General features: G+C 33.6%; 3 protein-coding genes across 10 annotated transcripts in view; 1 reads left to right on the forward strand and 2 right to left on the reverse strand.

Moving 5' to 3' along the window:
* Positions 1-20,100, forward strand: part of LOC124537682 (transient receptor potential cation channel trpm) — a 347,813-nt gene that overhangs the window by 266,963 nt on the left and 60,750 nt on the right. For all 8 annotated transcript variants that reach the window (XM_047114599.1, XM_047114603.1, XM_047114602.1 and 5 more), the window contains 4 exons: positions 5,481-5,637; positions 5,720-5,933; positions 9,826-9,985; positions 18,850-18,986. In XM_047114599.1, coding sequence (XP_046970555.1) covers positions 5,481-5,637; positions 5,720-5,933; positions 9,826-9,985; positions 18,850-18,986 — 668 coding nt within the window. The remainder of the gene's footprint in view (positions 1-5,480; positions 5,638-5,719; positions 5,934-9,825; positions 9,986-18,849; positions 18,987-20,100) is intronic.
* Positions 4,400-4,968, reverse strand: LOC124537685. The gene has a single exon (XM_047114611.1). It carries the CDS (start codon positions 4,863-4,865, stop codon positions 4,419-4,421), a length of 447 nt encoding a protein of 148 aa, XP_046970567.1. The 5' UTR covers positions 4,866-4,968; the 3' UTR covers positions 4,400-4,418.
* Positions 12,267-19,758, reverse strand: LOC124537687. The gene is made up of 3 exons (XM_047114614.1): positions 19,354-19,758; positions 15,719-15,914; positions 12,267-13,185 (listed from the first exon to the last, which is right to left on the reverse strand). Exons 1-3 carry the CDS (start codon positions 19,732-19,734, stop codon positions 13,028-13,030), a joined length of 735 nt encoding a protein of 244 aa, XP_046970570.1. The 5' UTR covers positions 19,735-19,758; the 3' UTR covers positions 12,267-13,027.

Consider the following 20,100-nt stretch of genomic DNA (forward strand, 5'->3'; position numbering starts at 1 on the left):
TTCATAGAAATTCTGCCACATGTGTATTCCACCAACCCGCATTGGAACAGCGTGGTGGAATATATTCCAAACCTTCTCTTCAAAAGGGAGAGGAGGCCTTTAGCCCAGCAGTGGGAATTTACAGGCTGTTGTTGTGACGTTACTATGACGACAGATAATATAATAATACAATAATGATTGATATTAACTTCGTCTATATTAATATTATAAATGCAAAGGTCTATCTGCTCGTCCTAACTTAGCTCGGCGATATTGCAAATTCTCTCATAAATATTTTTTGTGAACTAGCCTACAAGCTTTGATAAAAAATATTTTTTTTATAACTTGACACTATTTGGTCATAACACGATGGTACATAACCTATAGCTATCCTCGATACGTGGGATATCTATCACTGTGATAATTGGATCATTCCTGAGATTAAGGCGCTCAACGAACAAACTCTTCAGCTTTGTAATATTAGCATAGATACTTAATATGATAAAACATGACGTATTAAATATAGCTCATGTAACTATATATACTCTGTAACTATATATAACTCATGTAATCTAAAAAACTTTAAAAATTTTCCATTGAATCAATTTCTACAATCTTACAATTAATAAAATCTTTATAATTTAAGGAAGGTATTGGTACATAATATACTGTATTAAGTCGGTTTATGCACACATTGTATCAATCTTAAATAAATTAGAGGTATAGATAGAAATAAATGCAAATAAAAATTGATAGCACGATTGTCATGATTTTTAAATATACTTATATAATTTTAAATGAAATAATAATATTTAGAACGGTTTTCCTTTCTAAGTACGTTTTTTTAAATTGAAATACCATTTATTAGTATGATTATTGATTCGGTTATCGACACCGTATAGTGGGACTCCCGTCAATTCATCCCGTGGCGTGGTGTCGCGACTGCTTGGCACGAGAAAAACAAAAGGCGGTTGATTTTGAACGGGGTTTGGGGAAAAGTAAACTACATTGGAGGTTGGGCTTTATTATTACAGGGTTATCTTAAAAATTAATGGTGATTGATTGTACACCTTGGAATTATGCCGATTGAAACTATTATGTTAAATAAATGTATTTATATCTAATCGAGCTGAGTTTGGATTTATAAAACGATGAATAGTAACTAACAGCTATGAATTCCAGTATAGAGTTCGTCGGTACATCCTGCTTCCACATCGTAAGCCGCTTCAGAGCCTCATGTATCATGTCCGGATTTATCTGCAATATAAGAAATTAAATTTACAAAACGCTTATGAAAATGAATCCGTCACTACATATTAAAAAAGTTCCCCGGTCGCGTCTGTCTGTCTGTATGTTAGCCATCTCCTAAGCTACTGAACGGATTTTCATGCGGTTATCAGAAATAGACAGAGGAATTCATAAGGAAGGGTTAGTAATGAAATTTGTTAAGACATTTGTGTAAATAAGTTAAGATAAAACGTGTCGGAAAATAGGCAACAAAAAATATTAAAAAAAAAACTTATACATCCGTGTAAAACCGGGACGGGCCACTAGTGGTAAAATATAAGATCCGAGACGGATAGTGGTAAATAATAAGACGGTGCAGTGGTACCACCGCGTCTTTACGCGTAAATCATAACTGATCATTGAGGAGTCAAACTTAAATTAGAACTACTATGTGTTTCCACTATATTATGTGTTACTTGGTAGTTGGAAAAAAAATCTCGCTATGAAAATCTGCCGCGTTAGTTTTTGTTACAGAATAATTCCAACGATCTAACAAGTATCGAAGTTTGTCATATAAAGTTGACTACGTGTTGGAGCCACTAGGCCACAACTAACTATTCTTTGAAAGTGTAGTTATAGACATTATAGGCCGCAAAAACGAAAACAGATTGCGCAAAAACGAAATATGCTATCGGATATCCTGCTGGAAAGAAGTTACTTTTGCTATATATACAGTTTTCTATAACAGGCACATTGAAGCAAGTTAACAAAATTTCTATAATTATTAGTTTTTTCGTTATAGTTTACTGTAAAACATGTTTTTTAATCATGATATATTCAATCTTAGTAAGGACTCCGTGTGTCTTAACTAAAGTAGAACATAGATATGCTTTTGCACAACTATAGTAAAACTTTCACGATAATCGAAATCTTAAACACATCAAAGCCCAGCTTCTTTTAATTAAAGAAAGAAAGTATAATCATTATCATTGGACCACTTATTTTCGTCTATTTTACTCAGCCCATAATATTCCGTTTTCCCACTGGGCTATCTTGGCTTCAGAATTATTTCTAAGGCTAATGTTAATTTCGTATGAAAACGAAAGTCACATTATCTTTTATAGGCGCCCACATAATCCTCGCTGAATGCCAAGGAGCTGTAAAAAGCAGATGTTAATAAAATATTTTTATTAAAATCGCGATTTGTACGTCAACAGATTTCTTTAAAGAAATAAGAACTGTTAAATGCAGTTATAAAATATTGTAAAGATAAAACTCTCTTACCTTGACTTTTGATGTATCTAATGATGACTAATATTTTTAGAAACGTTAAGTACTTTTGAAATTAGTTCGTAAAATTTATAGACAATAGTAATGTTTTTGAATATTCATTGTATTCTAATATATTTTATTATACCTCGGAATCCATTAGTTAAATCCAGCCATTAAATATAGATTTTTTCCGCGGCTTAACTTTGCATATGGATTTAAATACATTGAGAACTAAACTACATTCAATGATCAAAAAACGTCAATTCGGAGTTTTACTTCGTAAGAGAACGACACCAGCGTTTTTTTAAGTTTATCGGCAATGGTACCTATAATATCATTAGGATCGGCGACGACTTGAATAAGAGATGCCGTATATATATTTGATAATATACTTGCAAGCGAAAAATTTTTGATTTTTTATTTACACTTCTACCGATTACATTTAAGATTTTTTTTTTTGAGAAATGTATTAAACTAGCAACCCAACCCTTCGCACGGCTGCAATACTGGTACAAAATATACTACGAAATTGCTTTGTTTACGAAATCACATTAGAATCTTCTAAAATTATCAGTTTTTCTTAAACATATTGTCAATGTATTGTATATAAAAACCTTCCTAACGAATCACTCTATCTATTAAAAACTTGAAATTTATCTACATTTTGTCTTCAATTGTGGGCACAAATGTAGTTTGTAGCGTAAGAAAAAATTATTATTCTTGTATTTAAATATTTTTGAATGCTTACTGTAAAATAAGTTACGGAGCCTTTTAGTATTAATTTTGAAATGATTATTACAATTAACCTCGCAACATGAAATGGCCGCGTGTGGTGGAGTTTCATCGGCCGAAAAATTACTTGAGACGAACAAAGACGATAACATCATACTGCGAGATCCAGCTTGAGCTCCTTCTTCATAATGAAACGAGAGAAAACAATTGTTAAAATTTCATTTAGAACTGATACTTGGAAACTTAGTAATTGGATTATTTGATTAAAAACATTTCAGTGGATTTTATCTAAAAGATAGACTTTTGTTAATTTCCCTTAAGTTTTATTATGGTGGTGGGTTATGACTTGGTGGTAGGGCTTTGTGCAAGCCCGTCTGGGTAGGTACCACCCATTCATCAGTCATTCTACCGCCAAATAACAGTACTCAGTATTGTTGTGTTCCGGTTTGAAGGGTGAGTGAGCCAGTGTAACTACGAGCACAAGGGACGTACCATCTTAGTTCCCAAGGTTGGTGGCACATTGACGATGTAAGGAATAGTTAATATTTCTTACAGAGTCATTGTCTATGGGTGATGGTGACCACTTACCATCAGGTGGTCCATATGCTCCGCCAACCTATACCATAAAAATAATTTAAAAAAAAAATTGCAATATTCAAAAACACATTAAAAATTATATGGTTTTGTAAATAAGTGGCTTATTTTGACTTTTAAATGTCTTATAGCGTGTACGTTTAATTTTTCAAATTGCTTCAGTTGCTTTGTTTCTTGAATACGAAAATTACAATTACGGTTGAGGAAAATACGAAAATTATAAAAATGAAGTTACATGTGAAAATGAAATTGTAATTACAGTAATGGTGAATAAATTAAATGTCTGACATTAGATAATTAAATAAAAGAAAATAATATATCTTTAATGGTTGAATTGGACTGAGCAATGCAATATAATAATAGGTACCATATAGTTCATTTCTAACCTGAGCATCTTATTGTTTGATCCATTTTATTATCTTTATCGGTTCTTATATGTTGATTATATTTAAGAAGATCCTTTTCACATCGATCAAACTTCTCCCATAATTCGTTATTGTACCTACTAAAATATAATCGATTTTTGTATCGTAAATAAAAAAAGAATTCGAGAAAGAATAAATTTATTTAATTAAACATCACAGATGACAACAAAACAAAATTTTTTGACGTCACTACCTTCTTAGACAACAACGATGTCCACAACGGTCACACCCAGGTGTCTGGAATCCATTCGACGACAAACGCGTGAAAATAGTCGAGACGGATACATCCCTCTCTTTCTTTTCACCTGTGGTTTTGGACTTGCGCTTGAGTGGTTTGCGTGGTTGACGTTTCGCTGGCGGACGTCCCCTTTTTTTAACCCTCCCCCCCAAACGTTTCGTGTTCTTCTTCTTCGCGCTACTTTTAACATATTTCTTTAGAATCGAATTTGTCCTCAGCTCTTGCTCAGCTCTTGCCATCTCCACGTCACTTGCTTCTGAATAAGTATCAGAATCTGACATGTCTCTATTTATTCTTTGATTATCATTATATTCATCGTCGACGGAGTTATTACTCTGACTCGCTTTCTTACTTGTGGAAGGCTCGTTTGGATCATCTTTCGTATTTTCATCTTCCATGCCCAATTTTTTTCTGATGTAACTAATAATTTTGTATCGTTTTAAATAAAATTATCGACGAAAATTTCTAAAAACGATCTGTCATAAAACTAGACAGTGATTAGGTTTTTCGTTTTTTGTTTTTTACGTCGGGTTCGAACGTCTCAAAAGAGGATACACGAGCTTTAATAGTTTAGCGTAAAATATAATTTTTATATTTTCGCATTCGCTAAATAAAATTCAAGTAGACTACGTTAAGTACACCTATTACCTAGATGAATGCTCTAAGTTCAAACAAATTAACTTGAAAGGCGAGGAAAATTAAATTTATTTTCTACTCATGAGTCGAAAATGGTGTTGCTGTTACAATAATAAAGTTTTTGTTTAATCAGGCGACTTAAGCTTATAAATTTAAAGTAAGGTAATCGTAAGGCTCTAAAATATCCCAATGGTTCAACAAACTTCTTCATCTCTTGAGATGAAGGCTTAGAGCTTATGACACTACGCGGCTCGAATGTAGATTGGTGGATAAACATGTAACAGATAATCTCTTACGCACATTACCCTTATTTAACAAATTTGATAAGCTTAGTATAACGTTATGTTTTAGTTATAATGCCTATTTTGTATCAACAGATGTTGGTGCGGTCTCAGTAAGACTGCTCATGGAGCGAACATTCAAACAGCTGGACCTGGCGAAGCCTGGGTACCAACTCGGCATACCCAGGCTGCTCCAACTGATGCGTATGGTACCGTCGAGTTCCAGGGAGGGCCGCACCCGACCAAAGCACAGGTACAGCATGATCCCACCAGACATGATTAAGATATTTTAATAACCTATTCGATATTTATTGATTGAATATTTTTATCTTCAGTATGTGCGACTATCCCACGATACTCGGCCAGACTTGATAGTCCAGTTGTTGACGAGAGAATGGGCTCTCGACAGACCGAAGCTTCTCATAACTATACAAGGTGGAAAAGCTAACTTCGATCTTCAGCCGAAGCTCAAGAAAGTACTCAGGAAAGGATTGTTAAAAGCTGCGAAGACTACTGGAGCTTGGATATTTACTGGAGGGACCAATACAGGTACATATATAATTTATAATATTATAAGTAATGTATATTATTAACTAGGGAGCATTATTTATATTTAGATAAAAAAATCGACTGTTAAGGTAATAAAAGCTTAGTATTTATCTTAGAATTAGCTGCAAGTATCTCGTATGAGATATCTTCACTCACAAATACACGCTTCTCCACGTTGATTATTTTAATGGAATAAACTCAATGAATATAATTAATTTGCATATTTTTGCTGTATGTACTCTTAAGTTATCTCACGCACACTAAGAACTAGCGCGCACTGGTAACTTTTGTCACGGTGACTGTTTTGTCACTCTTGTCAAGTCCGTGAATATGTACAGATGCAGACACAAATGTCACGTCGTAATGTGCGCGCACCTCCGTACATATTCACGGACTCGACAAGAGTGACGAAACAGTCACCGTTACCAGTGCGCGCTAGTTCTAAGAAATATAGTACCCACGAGCGTCTGCCACACATACTAATGCACGCCGATAGTAATATAACGTGGAGGGATGCGTCTTCGAGAGTGAATATGTATCTAATAGTTGTTGAATAGAGATTTAGACTTTATGAATATATTTTATATTACTTTGTTCAACAAGTAATAGTTTCTACTTAAAAATGTTCCTGCTAAGGAATCAAATGTAATCACTTTTATTATCAGCCAATCTTGGCGCTTGAAACGCTGAGCAGTGCCAAGTTTTATATCTTCATTTTCCTACACTGCGACTCGCCAAGCTTAATTAACAATGAATGTAATTGTCTTTTTCGTAATGAGTTTTCTAGCATACTTATTCTTTATGGTGATGTCCTCTTGAACGCTTTCGGTCGTAGCGGCCAAACTTATTCAGACATTTTAGTACAAGAGTTAGATTCCGCACACATTATTTCTTTAATCATGATGATGTCATCCTGACCGTCTTCGGTCCCGATGGCCAATCTTGTGAGAGACTAGACAACTACGCAGGACATATTATAGTGCACAGATGTATTTCCAAGGTCAGAAATGAGAGACGCAGAGAGAGAGAGAGAGAAGATGGAGTAGTAATGGCTTTATGTGCTTCCCGAGGCACGGGAATGTCCACGCTTCGAAATTCCAACCTTTCCAAAAAACCCAATAACTTCTATTGGCCCGTTCTGAGGCTTCAAACCAGTATATCTAGATCTGTGGCCTTATATCTAACCACTTGGCCACCGAGGTAGCGATTTTAAAATCAATATTAAAATGCGATAGATAGATAACATGATTAAAAAAAATGCTTTTTGAGGGAAGGACGTGTAAATACAGTCATTAATAAACTCTGGATTTCTGAAAGATTAAAAAGGACCTCGGCTTAAGCAACATTTTAATAAATATATAAAAATTTGGGGCTTATTCTGTCATGCTGCTCTACTGCAGCCTTTAACTCCAAAAAAGAGGTGGTTCCCCCTAGTTCTACCTGCGACCTTCAATGCTAAGGATAATCCAGCCTATTCTTAAGTGACGTATCAATGCATAAAATATAACGTACCGATTAATCTCATTCTTGTCTTCTCTATCCCACGTGGCATTGGCGAAATATACTGTGCCCTGTCATCACAACTAAAAGCAAATAAACTAAGAGTTAAAGTGAATTGAATAAAATGTAATACGCGAATCGATTGAAAAGAAAGGAACCAAAATTAAAAGAACACTATTTCATAAAAATATAGACGTCTTTAATACGTAATATTATACTTCAAAAATGATTAAAATACCTATGGATGTTTAGGTAGTCAATTCAATAATTGATGTAATCGCACCCTACCTTGTCAATATATTCAATAATTGTGTTCTTAGTGGCGTGTTTCCTGACCTTATGAAACATAGTAAAGTAATACCAATATTTAAGTCAGGTAGTACATCAGACCCCAATAACTATAGACCCATCTCTGTACTACCAACTCTTAGCAAAATCTTTGAAAAATTATTACTAAATCAAATGCTAGTACATTTTAACAAGAACAAGTTGCTACACAAGAAACAATTTGGATTTACAAGGGGTCGCTCGACAACTGACGCTGGTGTTGAGCTCATAAAAAATATCTACAGGGCCTGGGAGGAGTCACAGGATGATTGGGGATTTTTTGTGATTTATCTAAGGCCTTTGATTGTGTGCAACACGAAACCTTGGTCAGGAAGCTACGACATTATGGAGTCAGGGACACTGCACTCAATCTTCTGATTTCGTATCTGAGCAATCGGATTCAGAGGGTTGATGTAAATGGAAAGATATCTCCCGGGGCTCAGGTTACTGTGGGGGTCCCTCAAGGATCAATTCTTGGTCCATTTCTCTTCCTTGTTTATATAAATGACCTACCACATCTCTTAGGTGATAAACTCGAGATAGTATTGTTTGCTGACGATACTTCTTTAATTTTTAAAATAAAAAGACATCTTTTAATATATGACGATGTGAACAATGCTCTCTCGGAAATAGTACATTGGTTTAGTGTCAATAATTTAATGTTAAATAGTAAAAAGACAAAATGTATTAAATTCACTACTCCCAATGTAAGATGTGTCAAAGCGAATGTACTTTTAAACGGGGAAGCATTAGATGTATTAGAGTCAACAGAGTTACTTGGTATGACAATTGACTCTAAGCTCCAATGGGGCCCTCATATAAGTAAATTGGCAAATAGACTCAGCTCTGCAGCCTATGCGGTAAAAAAGATTAGATTTTTGACTGATGTGGATACAGCTCGCCTTGTGTATTTTAGCTATTTCCACAGTATTATGTCGTATGGCATCCTACTCTGGGGTAATGCAGCTGATATTAATACTATTTTTGTACTGCAGAAGAGGGCTATTCGTGCAATTTATAACCTGGGCCCAAAAGATTCGTTAAGATGTAAATTTAAAGAAATTAAAATAATGTCTGTCGCTTCTCAATTTGTTTTTGATAATGTTATGTATGTACGCAAAAATATAAATGATTTTCCCAAAAATTGTGACGTACATTCCATTAATACTAGGAACAAGAATAAACTTGTTACGCCTTGTACCCGATTACACAGGGTTAGTAACTCTTTTTTGGGGCAATGTATACGTTTTTACAACAGGATCCCAGAAAACGTTCAACAATATTCAATTATAAAATTCAAAAGAATCGTTAAAGAGCGTTCGTGTGCTAAAGGATATTACAGCACTAATGACTTTCTAGTTGACTGCACACCTTGGGAATGAGATGATCGCCTCCAGGCTGTTTCAAATAACAAGAATATGTTTATTGTTGTAAATTATTATTTGACATTATAAAAAAAAAAAATCCCGCTGAGTTTCTTTCGCCGGTTCTTCTCAGGTCTGAGGTGTTATATTCCGAACCGGTGGTAGATTATTGACAATCAATAAGAAAGTGTAAACACTTCTATTTTGAATAAAGGTTTTTGACTTTGACTTTGACTATGGATGAATTGTTTGAAAGGCGATATGGATGGAGAGAATGTTACTTGTAAGATCACGTCAGACAGACACCAAATAAAATTGGGATAGGCGCAGGAGAATAATGATGGATGATGACAAAAAAAAAATACTAATCATTACAAATCCAATATTGTCATAAATGACAAAGTTGCAGAATCAGAGATCACAGCGCAGCATTCAGAGCTAATTTATCGGCCCATCAATCACCGTCGTACGATAAAATATTGACGGTAAAAAATTAAATTTTGCAAGTGGTTTAACTAGCCGTGGGTAAGTGCTGCATAAGGGGTACATGCTGATGATAACATCAAAGCTTTGTGGATTATTAACTTTATATAAAAGTTTGAAATCGCCGAACCAAATTGCCGTCTGAAACTTGACCTTAAAAAAAGGCAAATGAATGGGTCTATTGCGCTGTTTGTTAAAGTACTCTGTCATTCTAACAGGTGTCACGCGTCAAGTTGGAGACGCACTACAGCTGGAGCGTTCTCAACGAGCGGGCCGAGTCGTCAGTATAGGAATAGCGCCGTGGGGCATCGTGGAGGGCGCCAACGAGCTCATAGGCAGAGGTCGGGACGTGCCATATCATGCGATAGCGTCGCCAAGGTAAATGTTTCGTAATCTTTATCCTTTTACCGCGTTCTGTTATCTGAACAAATTATTAAACTTGAGTATGAGGGCTTTTGAAGATGATTCCGACTTCGCCTAATTACAAAAAATTCAAATTTAAAATGCAATCATCAAGTGATAGATTACTGCTAGATGCTATTTTAGTAATAGGTAGCTAGCAAATTAATCAGCTGATGGTTTGTGGACACTAACATCCACAGGCAATCACACAGGAAATCCTCTAATTTGTTATTCGGGCCTGAGTTTATCCTGTACGAAAATATATTAAACTAGCGACCCGCCCCGGCTTCGGGAGCAATGCTATGACATCACAGCAGAAACTTCTAAAATGATCAGTGTTTCTTTAGTAAATTGTCGAAGTATTATATTTAAAAAACCTCATCAAAATCCGTTAGGTGATTTTAAAGATCTAAGCATACATCGGGAGAGACAGCGATAAGCGACTAGTTTTATACGATATGTATGTAATGAGGATGATATAAATATCGATTTAACGGGGTCATACCATAAAGAAGTAATCTAAAGTAAATACGAAATGTAAAACAATTCTCAGATAATTTGTAGAAATAATTTTTTGAAGAGAATTTCTTCATAAATAATGTATTTCCATTAAAATGAAGTGCAATTGCTAGTTATCTAGAGTACTGACAGGTGCGTTTAATGAAACCGCAAGCCAATTTCGTGTAGCACACTGATAACAGCTCTCGTTTTGTTTGTGAAAGTGATTAAATTTGAAAACGAAAAACGCAAAAGGAATTAATTATCCACAATACTTTTATTTTAAGTTTTTATGTATACATTTTATATCTCTATATAATTTAACGTTTTAACTGATTTTAATTACAAATCCACTTGTTTGGAGATGACTTTATGAAATATATGTACATATATTGCCCCTTTCCTCCTAAAAATGATTGCATCTGTTGCTGAAATTCCGGCGCGCCAAGAACTGAATGATACATTTAACAAGTGAATGCCCGGGATTTTGTTGGCGTTTTATGAGTTGGTTCTCACGTGTTAGGCAAAAAAGTAGCCTAGTTTGCTTCATAACAAATTTCATCAAAATCGGTTCAGCGGTTTGGTCGTGAAAGAGCGACAGACAGACAGATAAACAGAGTTACTTACACATTTACAATACGAGTATAAATCGTATAGATTACATTATAAAGTAAAGTAATTTCCCACTGCTGGGCTAAGGCCTCCTGTCCTATTAAGGAGAGGCCATAGCTAATTACTTACATTATGTAATAAATCAATTTATATATAACTATAAATGTAATGTAAGATTAGAAGACTTACTGAAATGGAAATATTTTTTTGTTTCGGTAAAATTTTTACTTTTAAGAGCTCGTTTCAAAACGATCGTAGCGATCGTAAATATTTAAGATTTCATCTTCGCAAGTCGATAGAACACCGAGTTCTCATACTTTGTAAAACTGGTTGCAACTAACGACTACATATTTCACTTAACTGCTTTACTCGAAATCGAAAATGAATAGTTTCTTACTGGTATGTATATTTTAATGTATTCTTTCAATATTAATTCCTATATATTCTATGTACATATAATAAAATTGAAGTGTCTGTTTTTATGCCCTTCTTTCTCAATGCAAATGTTTGTATACACGGGACATATACCAAAATAACATTTTTTTTTTACAATTTTTGTCGGTCTGTCTGTTTGTTCCGGCTAATCTCTGGAACGGCTGGACCGATTTTGATGGGACTTTCGCTAGCAGATAACTGAATTTTAAATATAAATTATTATAGACTTGGATGACCTCCGTATATTCAACGATATCCTGGCCTCTAAACTAGGGTGAACCATACATTGTATATTATATTACTACATATAAGTAGATAAGTACGTATTTATTAATTTAAAAATATAAAACAAACAATTGAGAGATATAACAAAGTAAAATAAACGCGTGAATTATATATATATATATTATAGTGTCTTGTTCATAAATACTAATTTACAAATATAATCTTCACTTTCTTTAAGAATTCTCTATATAAAAAAAAGTAGTTTGATCGACCAACTAATATATTATACATCTATTTAGCACATGAAAGCATCAGTGATACTTACCTGCCTTAATTTGAACCCGCGACCTTTGGTATTGTTCCAATGTCACGTGCATCCTTTTAGTCATGTAGCCTATCAATTATTATGTGAAATTGATTCAAATAAAAAACGAGTAATGTTTATATAATCTTTATATTCTATAAACATCTTATATTAACATTGACATATAATTATTTTCAAATGTTGATAATTTATGTTCTATTACTTATACATACAACAGTGTATAGGGGAATCAACTTTGTCATAGATTTACATGGCATGCAAAATGTATTTAAGGTATAATCGGGGTAAGAAAAGGTTCGTCACCTTAAGATCTATTTTCGTGTGCTCAGTATGAGCGATTATCTGCTTTACCGATCAAGAATGACGTATTGCGTCGCAATGCTTTGACGTTTAGATTCAAAAGGTACTAAGACTTTAAGATTTGATAAAGGAATCAATTTGAAAACTGACGAAAGTTTCTTACTCTGACTGTACATTATTGAATAAGGCTTAAAATGGCTTCTTATATGAGCAGTTATATCTCTTAAAAAGTAAAAAATACAGTGGTTACTGTGGGTTATCCCTGAAAGATCGCTGACTTTTTGTAGACCCTTTTTAAGATATACAATACTGTAATACATTATTTTTATCTATCTTATAGGGTTCCCCCGACGTTTGCAATGTAGGTGCAAAAAATGTGTTTATTACTTATAATTTACATCATATTAAAAACCCTAAACATAACTTAAAAATATATTATGCATGTATTATAAACGAAAACGTCTTTTTAATCATTCTATATATTAAAAAAAAAAACTACATCAAAATTCGCTTCGGGAATTTAAAGATCTAAGAATAAATAGAGAAGGACAGACAGCGGGAAGTGACTTTATTTTATACTATATAGTAATTAAGAAAGCTTAAAGCCTAGATATATGAGTAGATCATAACACGTCTTGTTTAAAAGGGTCGGGCGTTGTAATAACAGTGGTAGAATTTAGACCATTCATTTGAGCCTGGTACAAAACGTCGTTAATCAACTTCTCTGCTAATATCCGCATGTTCGAAGGCAGACCGCGTAGTTTCGCTGCAACATTTATGCCTAAAAGTAAACACATTTATTGTATCATTATATGTGTCACCGTAAAATTACAAAATTCGTAAGATTCCGAATAATAACTACCGAATAATAACGGTGACATATGATTGGTCGTTCTTACAATAAAATCGGCCAATCATGAAGAACTTTCGACAGTTGACAATTTAACGCGGGACAGATTGTAATCTGACAGTTTAACTTCGATAGATTACAATATAGCTAAAAATAATACGTTAAATTGCAATCATATATCACAGTTCACAATATTTCGACAGATTACAATCTGTCGCGTCAGATAGTAATCTAACGAATTTTGTAATTAGTAATCTAAAAAAATAAACAATATTTCACAACAAATTGACGCGATAGTCAGGTTGAGATTAGTCTATGGTATTCACTATGGATTTGCAAAAAAAAATGGCGTTTAGATCGTCGACGAAACTGTTATCAGAATTTTGTAAGTAACATAACAGTGTAGTTTTAATTAGTTACGTGTCTGTTGTATTATAAATAAATATATATTAAACGTAATTCTAAGTCATATGCAATAAGTAAATTTAATGTTTGTTTAACTTTTTTCCTACGTCTATATTTAATAGGCTAAATATATTTTAAATATAATCTTTATTTGCTCATATATCCTTCGTTAGCGCGGTAGGTCATCATTTACTTATGCATCGTCACGGAGAGCAAACGGTATTAGGTAGGAAATGTAAAACGTGATGGGAAGATTTTTCAACGTGAAAACTCCCGTGTAATTTTAAAGAGAGATTACTATGCAGAGAAATGAAAAATATGTATTGAATTCTATCTTTTTAATTTCTTCATTATTTAAAATATTGTTCTTTCCATAATTGATTTATATTTGGAAATTATAATTAAATAATAAATTTAAAAATTTAAACTTTTTTATTATTATGTTCGGCTGTTCACAGATATTAATGGCAGATATGTGTCTATGTGTGTGTATTTGTATGTGTGTGAGTCAAAGCTAAGTGGAATATAAAGTAATATCCTGTCATTTTTAAAGATAAAAATAGTAAAATTAATATTATTTACACAAATAACGAGAATTAGTGTTCTTACTAAAATATATATATGGAGATATGAGTCTGCTTATTAATTTCAAGCCCCGTTGGTCGAAATGAGAATTTAAACGGAGATAAACATCCGAAGAGCCCTTAATTCAAGTGCTCGTTGACATCATAAACGTTAATTCTCATAATCCGCTTTGATAACAATTTCCAATCGAAACATTCCCGATTACGGCTTGTCAATTGCCTATTAAAACAGTTACGACGTTTCGATACTGTAACTGTATCATTGGTATTCATTTATACGACATTTGTGATTTAAATTTTTGAGTTCTTATTTTAAAATATTTCTTCTGGGAGAACTTAACGGTAATAATCTATCTCCTTCTTTCAAATTTTATTTCAGTAAAGAAGGATGAGATAAATAACTGTTTCACTGAACAACTTCTAATCAACGTTTAAAATAAATTTAATGATTTCTTTTTTGAATAATTTTTGTTTACATTTTATTCATTCGTTCAATGTTCATGTTCATATATCATTTCTATTGCGTGTTACCATTAAAAATATATGAATTTTGGATGAGAACATATTTTATAATATCAAAAGCCCATTTATAAGCTGGGAAAAGACGATTTCGCCTGTTTCGGTGGTTGAGAGATTATTCTTGCTAGTCGCTGTATGCATTGATACCAAGACCAAAAAATGGTCAACGTGTAGATAGCTGATAAATTCAAGAGGCTGTACAACTTGCTCTAATTACGATCACATTTAAAGTACATAAAACACTATCTTTACCTTTTATTATAGTCCATTGCTTATTTTATTTGATATACAATGAAGTATGTTATTGTTATTATTAAATATAATGTCAATTGAAATTCAGACATGCCCAGTAAACACCTAACGGCATATTGACGACCAGTGATCGAGTTTACACCGGTTTTCATGGGTACGCCACTCCGAGATTCGATTCCCGGCCGAATCGACGTAGAAAAAGTTCATTAGTTTTCTATGTTGTCGTGGGTCTGGGTCTTTATGGTACCTTCGTTACTTCTATATTTATATTTATATTTATATTTATATTTATATTTATATTTATATTTATATTTATATTTATATTTATATTTATATTTATATTTATATTTATATTTATATTTATATTTATATTTATATTTATATTTATATTTATATTTATATTTATATTTATATTTATATTTATATTTATATTTATATTTATATTTATATTTATATTTATATTTATATTTATATTTATATTTATATTTATATTTATATTTATATTTATATTTATATTTATATTTATATTTATATTTATATTTATATTTATATTTATATTTATATTTATATTTATATTTATATTTATATTTATATTTATATTTATATTTATATTTATATTTATATTTATATTTATATTTATATTTATATTTATAGTTATATTTATGTATATTTATAAAGTGTTTTCCAATGGAATCCAAACTCACCAATTGCGTCGTATTCGTCATCGACCTCCGTGCAATGCCTTTTCGATTTGTCCTCTTCGAACGCAAACTGTTTCGGTATGGGGGAAACGTTGTCGCCCTCCATCAAGTTTGTGGTCACTGTGTAATCAGAATAGTTCACTATTGGCGACTGGAACGTTTCATCCGATTCCCTTGTTTCGATTTCATCCTCCGATTCCTAGAATGCAATGGTGTTAACGTTGTTTTATTTTGGGAAAAATATTTTTAGTACATAAAACTATTTAGAACAATCCTATATGTTAACCGAAATTACTACAGTTCATTAGTGAAATCCATATCATCAGCATCACTTTTGGTTATTACTATCATAAAATTTTTAAAACGACTGGACCGATTTTGACTTATTTTCCCATTGGACAGAAATCATGTAATAGTCATTCTAACAAATTCCTAGACCCTGATTGCTATGGTTATTCCCCGGGATATGAACGCAGAACCTCCAGTTCTACAGTCTTATAAATACTGAACAAAACATACTAAGTAAGAAAAGTAAAGTAACAGCCTGTAAATTTCCCACTGCTGGGCTAATGGCCTCCTCTCCCATTAAGGAGAGGGCTTGGAACATATTCCACCACGCTGTTCCAATGCGTGTTAGTGGAATGCACATGTGGCAGAGTTTCTATGAAATTAGTCACATGCAGGTTTCCTCACGATGTTTTCCTTCGCCGCCGAGCACGAGATGAATTATAAATACAAATTAAGCACATGTATAAAGTGGTGCTTGCCTGGGTTTGAACTCGAAATCACCGGTTAAGATGTATGCATTCTAACCACTGGGCCATCTCGACTCTAAGACATACTAAATTTTTTGTGATAAAAAACATTATGTATTCAATATGCAAGCGATAACACCGAATATATCCGATTTCAGAAAGGATATCACTTTTAAAAAATTCCTAAACAAAATGATTATAACATTATTGCTGAAATTAAGCGTTTTGTATGTAAAACCCATCACCATATAGATTGCTTTTTTATATCGTGAAACTGAAAGCAATTTTACTCTAGATTGTGCGATGCGATACGCTTTTATGATTTATATAAAAATTAAATGATCCGCGTGAGTTTTACGGATATTGAAAATGATGTTATCTTAATACGATCATTTTTAATAGTTCTATAAACATTCAATGGCGAGCCTATTGTGTTCATTCAGTGAACGCTTCGTGCGTTTAGTAGATAATTATCATAGGTGAACTGTGTAAATAATCGCTATGTATTTTACTTTTTATATATAGGAACGAAATGAAACTAGTACAGTACAGCGCTAGTAACATAAAGTATTGAGATTTTTATTTATTTAGTTGTTATTCTTTGATGGTAAGTTTTTCCCGTTCACTTGACAAATGACAGCGCATACTATTAAGCTCCTCACTCTATCAATGCATTTTCGTTTGTCAATTAGCGTCTAGGACTATGCACACCTTATATTCACCACTGCCCTGCCATACACTTTGTTGCTACAAGAAATACTAACAATTCCATATACGCCCAATGTGGTACCGTTTTTGGCAACAGAACTTTATTACTGTTTGGCGGAAGATATTCTGAGTGGAATCAATCCAAACTGGCAAAGCCACCGAGATATCTCTTTATAGATTTTGACTTTATTATATGAGCTAAACTCTAAATATCAAAGATTTGCGAATGGAGAATTTGTGACAATAAAGTACAACGAAACGTACAACGTGACCACGAACGCTGTAAAGTGCTCGAAACGTCGATAAAAATAATTAATATACGCGATTTAAATCCGTTAAAACTAGTTTTATTTCAAGTCATTTTATATAATTTCATAGGTCGGATCGATTAAAGTTTACCCAATTTCTCTATGGTACTTTTAATCTGTGGCACAGTTCTAACGAGCGTTATCAGTTATCTAACTTAAGCGGAAGACAGGTGCTCATTGCTGTATCGATAAAGATTCTAAATCTATGATAATAATACCAAATGCCCACAACGAGTTATCTATCTTATAAAAAAGAAAAAAATATGTTGTATGTATATATGTATATTTTCTATCTATGATATCTACAATTTAATACTAATATATATGAAACTGAACTATATGGAACTATATGGAAGGATATATAATTTTTATACCCCAAACTTACGACCGCTCGGTAACACACGAGCAAAAACTACTATATATATATATGTATATCAGTAATAAGGAAATCGAAACATATCATATTTTCATTTCTTTCTATCGGTTAAAAGGGCGGTATTATTGCTTAAACAACTGTCTCTTCCAACCTTTGGGTAGAGACATCATATAAAAAAAATATTTATTATATGATATTTTAATACAGACTGTTTTCCTTATCAAACATAGGAATATAAAACCATCATTGATATTGTACTTGGCAGTATTAGACCCATAGCTATCATCGCCAATACAATCCCAGCCAAAGAATATAGCATCGGTTTTATTTATTACTACTATGGATTTACATAAAGTTTTTTTTATTTACGACATCGGTATATCGGTAAGCTGGCTGGCAAATCGGCCACGTGATATGTGATAAGAGGTCCCATAGACATGGTCGCTTTTATTAACCATTTCTTTCATCGCCAGCAAACTCGGAACAAGATGTTATATCGCTTGTGCCTGTATGCTTGCTCAGTCAACCTTCAAACCGGAACACAGCAAAACTATTACCGTACAATCGGTCTACCTTGTAATACCTTGTAATTTAATCAACTATGTAGGTATATAGTATACTAGCTGTGCCCACGACCTTGTATTTGAATTTAACAAAAAAAAAATATGGTAGCTTAAGTTACTCCTTATTGTATTAGTTATCTGCCAGTGAAAGTCCCGTCAAAATCGGTCTCCAGAGATTAGTCGGAACAAACTGACAGACAGACAAAAATTGTAAAAAATGTTATTTTGTTATATGTACCGTGTATGTAAACATATACATTGAGTAAAAAAGGGCTATTTTAATATTACAAACAGACACTCCAATTTTGTTATATGTATAAAAGATAGTAACGCATAAAGTTGTTCACTTCATATATTTATTAGCTCACGACGTTAAAGAGAAATTATCTACGAAGTAATTGTGTAATAACGTTAATTGTTCCAGATCAAAGCTAGCTGTTCTGAATAACCGGCATGCTTACTTCCTTCTCGTAGACAACGGCTCCGTCGGTCGGTACGGCGCTGAAATAGTTTTGCGGCGGAAGTTGGAGAAGTACATTGCGGCACAAAAGTTGCACCCTTGTGAGTATATAATATTAGTTTCAAGTAATAATACTTTTCGATGACCTCTTGAAACGAGATGGTCCAGTGGTTAGAACGCGTGCATCTTAAACGATGATTGTGGGTTCAAACCCAGGCAAGCGTTTATGATTCATCTCGTGCTCGGTGGTGAAGGAAAACATCGTGAGTACCTGAATGTCTCTAATTTCATAGAAATTCTGTCACATATTTATTCCACCAATTGGAACAGCGTGGTGGAATATGTTTCAAAACCTTCTCCTCAAAGGAAGAGGTGGCCTTAGCCCAGCCGTGGGAAATTTATAGGCTGTTGTTGTTATAACCTTTTGTGTCTTAGTCTAAAAATGATGTTTAGGATTTTTACCGAAACGACTGGGTCAGGTGATTCTTGCTTTTCTTTTGCGTTGCTCTCTTCTTCTCCGAATACGAACGAAAGCATATCGTAGTACCACAAGTGAGGGGTATAGACCTCATCGGGGCTCGTCGCCTGCAACCGACTGTCTTGAATCTTCTTATACTCGCGGCGCACACACGCCCGCAGACTCTCGATCTTCCTCAGAACATGTACCCTGGTCGCCGATGAATCGTATTTCTGTACCAACTCGGTCAGTTTCGTTACAGCGTCGTGTCGTTTCTTCTTGTGTTTATACGTTAGGCATTTCCTATCCCACAAACAGTTTAATTCTCTGTACATCAAGATGAATTTCTTAAGCAATTTACGCGGGAATACGACATTGCTGCTCTGCGCCATTTTGTTGCGTACGGCGAGCGGCGCGTCGCGCAGGTCACTGGACGTGTTGGGCGCCCCCTCCCCCCCTTGCGTCTCTACCCGCGGGGCTCCCTTTCTCGCCGTGCGATGTATTCCTTGCCAACATTATACCGGTCTCGCTCGATCCAATGCTCGTAATTTCTATACGCTTTGATCTCGAGTCGAGTCGCTCGTTTTGTTTGTTCATACTTTCCATTACATTTCTCGTCTGAGTTTTTTTTTTGTAAAAGATTTAAGAGATTGTATCGATATTGTTAGTCTATGTTATTATATATTATATTCTTCTTAGTTTTCTAATATAAAATGAATTTATGTGAAAATTAATTAAATATCGCTTTCAATAAATTT

The sequence above is a fragment of the Vanessa cardui genome, chromosome 18 (assembly GCF_905220365.1).
Source record: "Vanessa cardui chromosome 18, ilVanCard2.1, whole genome shotgun sequence".
Classification (NCBI taxonomy): Eukaryota; Metazoa; Arthropoda; class Insecta; order Lepidoptera; family Nymphalidae; genus Vanessa; species Vanessa cardui.

Bases quoted from the DNA above. Each gene is read 5' to 3' on its own strand.
- LOC124537685 (XM_047114611.1), bottom strand. From the start codon at position 4,865: ATGGAAGATGAAAATACGAAAGATGATCCAAACGAGCCTTCCACAAGT.
- LOC124537687 (XM_047114614.1), bottom strand. From the start codon at position 19,734: ATGGCGCAGAGCAGCAATGTCGTATTCCCGCGTAAATTGCTTAAGAAA. The intron at 15,915-19,353 runs GTTTCGGTAAAA...ATTGCATTCTAG, and splicing joins AAGAATCACCTGACCCAGTC to GAATCGGAGGATGAAATCGA. The intron at 13,186-15,718 runs GTGAGTTTGGAT...GTTTACTTTTAG, and splicing joins TGACGAATACGACGCAATTG to GCATAAATGTTGCAGCGAAA.